This window comes from Chenopodium album, chromosome 21 (assembly GCF_948465745.1).
Source record: "Chenopodium album chromosome 21, dcCheAlbu1.1, whole genome shotgun sequence".
NCBI classification, from domain to species: Eukaryota; Viridiplantae; Streptophyta; class Magnoliopsida; order Caryophyllales; family Amaranthaceae; genus Chenopodium; species Chenopodium album.
This window is the reverse complement of record NC_137854.1, coordinates 16,119,942-16,123,328: the sequence shown is the minus strand read 5'-3', so window position 1 is coordinate 16,123,328 and position 3,387 is coordinate 16,119,942. Positions and strand designations below refer to the sequence as shown.

At 38.7% G+C, this 3,387-nt stretch overlaps 1 protein-coding gene across 1 annotated transcript; it reads left to right on the top strand.

Moving 5' to 3' along the window:
• The first annotated feature begins 485 nt into the window (after positions 1 to 485).
• LOC145600504 (uncharacterized) lies at positions 486 to 866 on the top strand. The gene has a single exon (XM_081656390.1). It carries the CDS (start codon positions 486 to 488, stop codon positions 864 to 866), a length of 381 nt encoding a protein of 126 aa, XP_081512516.1.
• Positions 867 to 3,387: the final 2,521 nt, after the last annotated feature.

Below are 3,387 nucleotides of genomic sequence, written 5' to 3'. Positions count from 1 at the left end.
ATTCTTTGTATTTCTCATATGTTTGTACCACACCTATATATATCGATTAATGAGAAAGCCTTCATCAAGGAGAATTACACAATCTCACATGGTATCAGTTGCCTAAGGGTGTCTTTCTATCTTCTTTCTTCACCCTCAAAGACCCTTGGCCTACCGTAGCTATCTAGCAACCGACCTATCTCATTCCACCTTCCATGGCCGGCGATGATGAAACTCCTCCTCCTCCCTCTAACACCTTCCACCCTGCTTATGCCGTGAATAACATCAAAAATCTGATTAGCATCACCCTTGATCAAGACGAAGGACAATACGCTACGTGGGTGGAACTTTTCCATATTCAAGCGCGTGCTTTCAATGTTCTCGACCACATCGATGCCTCCGTTTCTTGACCGACATATATTGATGATGCGACATGGAAGAGGTTAGATACTATTATGAAAGGTTAGATTTATAAAACTATATCCAAAGACCTTGTACACACTATCATGAAACAAGGTACAACCGCTCTTGAATTATGGACCCGACTTAAAGAAGTTTTTCATGACAATAAGCATACTAGGGCTGTGTATTTGGAGGAGAAATTCAATAATACTCGACTTGAGAATTTTTCTAATATATTAGACTATTACAAGGAGATCAAGCTTCTTGCCGATCAATTGAGTAACGTCGACAACCCGGTCTCCGAGAGGAAGATGGTTCTTCAGATGATTTCTGGTCTTATAAAGGGGGAATACGACACGGTTGCTGCGTTAATCTCCCAAACCGACCCTACCCCCAGTTTCTGCAAAGCCCAGTCTATGTTTTTGCTAAAGAAAACTCGAAAATCCAAGCTGGATGAACACGGGCAGCGGGCCCTCGTGGCGTAACAACAGTCTCCGGCGACCGCCACCTCTGTAATGTCAACAATGCAGCACCAACACCAATCCGACAACCAGCGTGGTGGTGCCGATCGTGGTGGACGTGGTCGTGGCAGGGGGCGTAATTTGAATGCTAAAGGTCGTGGCAGGGGCAAAATTCTTATGCCACTCAACATCAACAATCCAACGGACCAAACATTCAAGCCCATCAGCAGCAAGGCCCATAGTAGGGTTCCCATCCCTACCCACTTGGCAACAGCAACAATCTGGCCAATAGGCCAGCTCGCCATGCCCATATCCCACGGCCCCATATCCACATTTTAGGGGTCAGTGATGAGTGTCATTTATGGAACTCATTTGATCTCTTTTAGGATGATTTTCATGCTATTTTATATCTATTTTCCTTCATTTTCCTTAGTTTAGTCCTTTATTTCGTTAGTTTGTGCTTTCCGTAGTTAGTTTCCTTGTTTTGTACATTTCTTTGTTTATTTGTTCTTTTTCCCTTTTATTTGTTTGTTTTAGTTTGTTTTTAGGTTATGATCGTGTTTCCAAGGATTCCTAAGCCTTCCTCTCATATTGCTCATCAATTTGGATGCCTCATGTTCGTCTTTTGGAGCTTCAAGTTTGAAGGAACGCAAGGTGCAAGTCAAGAGATCAGTGCACGCATGCGGTGGGGGCATCATCTTTGCCATGAACCCACCAAAATATCCATTTCAAGACTACCTACCTTAGTGTTCATCATCATCATCAAGACGAGCGCACAAGGATGAGCTAGGACAAAGAAAGAGAGAAAGTGCCCTCGAGGGTGGTGCGGCCGCGTACGAGGGTGGTGCGAGCGCACCATATGGTGATGCAGGCGCACCTCCTCTTGCCCTTGTTCCATACCCTTTTTCCTGTGGCCGCGCCTCTTCCTTGATGCGACCGCACCTTCCGGGGTTTCTTTTGGGACGATCTAACTACTTCTTCTTTTGTATCTTTCCTATATATAGTCTTTCCTTCTATTTTTAATGAGAGAAGAATTAGAATAGAATGAGAGGTAGTTTTTGATCAAATTAGAGAGGTTTTTAGAGAGAGAAACTCTAGGTTTTAGTGAGAGAAATTCATGGTGGATTGTTGATGATTGAAGCTTTCATTAATTCCTTTGATCCTTGATCAAGATTGTAAGATTTCCTTTTCTTTGATTCAATCTTTAGTTTGATTTCAATTGCTTTGTTGAATGTTCAAGTTTGATTGAAGTTTGATTGATTTGTGATTTGATTATAGTTTGTTCAATTTGATCATGATGAATTTGTTGTTTAGCTTTGTTTTGATCTTGATTTCTATGGATTGTGAGTAGTTAGATTGCTAGGGTAATGGTGAAGCATGTATGAGTAATGGATTAATGCTAATTGGGAAAAATTGATGGAGTTGACGATGTGATTAAATTTTGTTGATGATCATGTGCATGTGTGTGATTAATTAAAGAGTAGCTAACTTTGATTGTTGCACTAGATTGCATTGTAAGTTCACAATGATACGGACTATTGATTTGTGGCTTGCATTTACACGATTGAGGTATCTTGTAATGTTTCCTAGCTATAGTTGATCATAGTTGACGCTAGTTAGACTTCTAGGAGAATAGCTTGATATGCTCTATTCGTTGCATGATTGATCTTCCCTCACATTGTTTGACTTAGCCAATTTGACCTCCTAATTATTTAATTCCATTATGAATGCATGTGGAACCTAGCCCTAGTGCTTATTACATTTGATTTCTTCTCGTTTATATGCTGTGTTTGTCCTAGTTTAGATTTCACAACCCTACCTATAGACTTCGGGATAGCTTGACTATAGACAATAGGCAATAGCCCACCATTCCTTTGGGTTCGACCCTTGACTTACCATATACTAGTATAGGGTTGGTTAAGTGTTTATAAATTTTGTTTGACCTTGGGTAGTGGTTAGCCCCAACAACCTAGCTTCGACCCTCGATCAAAATGGGCCGTTGCCGGGGAATGGTGTCGTGATCAAAATGACGCCGTCATTGTGCTTGAGATTGCGGAAGATGACTATATCCCTATCATCTTAGGAAGACCTTTCTTAGTCACCTTGGGTGTAATACCCCGAAATTTTGAAAATAAATAATAAATAAATATTTTAATAATTTGTTCAATTATTTGAATTAGGAGCCAAAATTAAATTTTGGCGCAACAAAATAAGTATTTAATTATTTTAGTACTTTTAATCAATAACAATTAATTATTTTGGTTAGTTCATATTTTATGATATACAATTATTTTAGTTTGATATTATCTAATATATATATATTTTTACTTCATTATCAAATCATTATATTAAACTATGATTTTCAAAAAAAAAAAAAAAAAAAAAAAAAAAAAAAAAAAAAAAAAAAAAAGAGAAGGGTCGTGAGTTAGAAGAAGCCACACTTATCATTATCTTTTTTTTAAGTTTGTGGTAAAGTATCATGGAGTGCCTACATATATCATTTCAGATCGTGATTCGAGGTTCTTGTCTAACTTTTGGAAGAGTT

Bases quoted from the DNA above. Each gene is read 5' to 3' on its own strand.
- LOC145600504 (XM_081656390.1), top strand. From the start codon at position 486: ATGAAACAAGGTACAACCGCTCTTGAATTATGGACCCGACTTAAAGAA.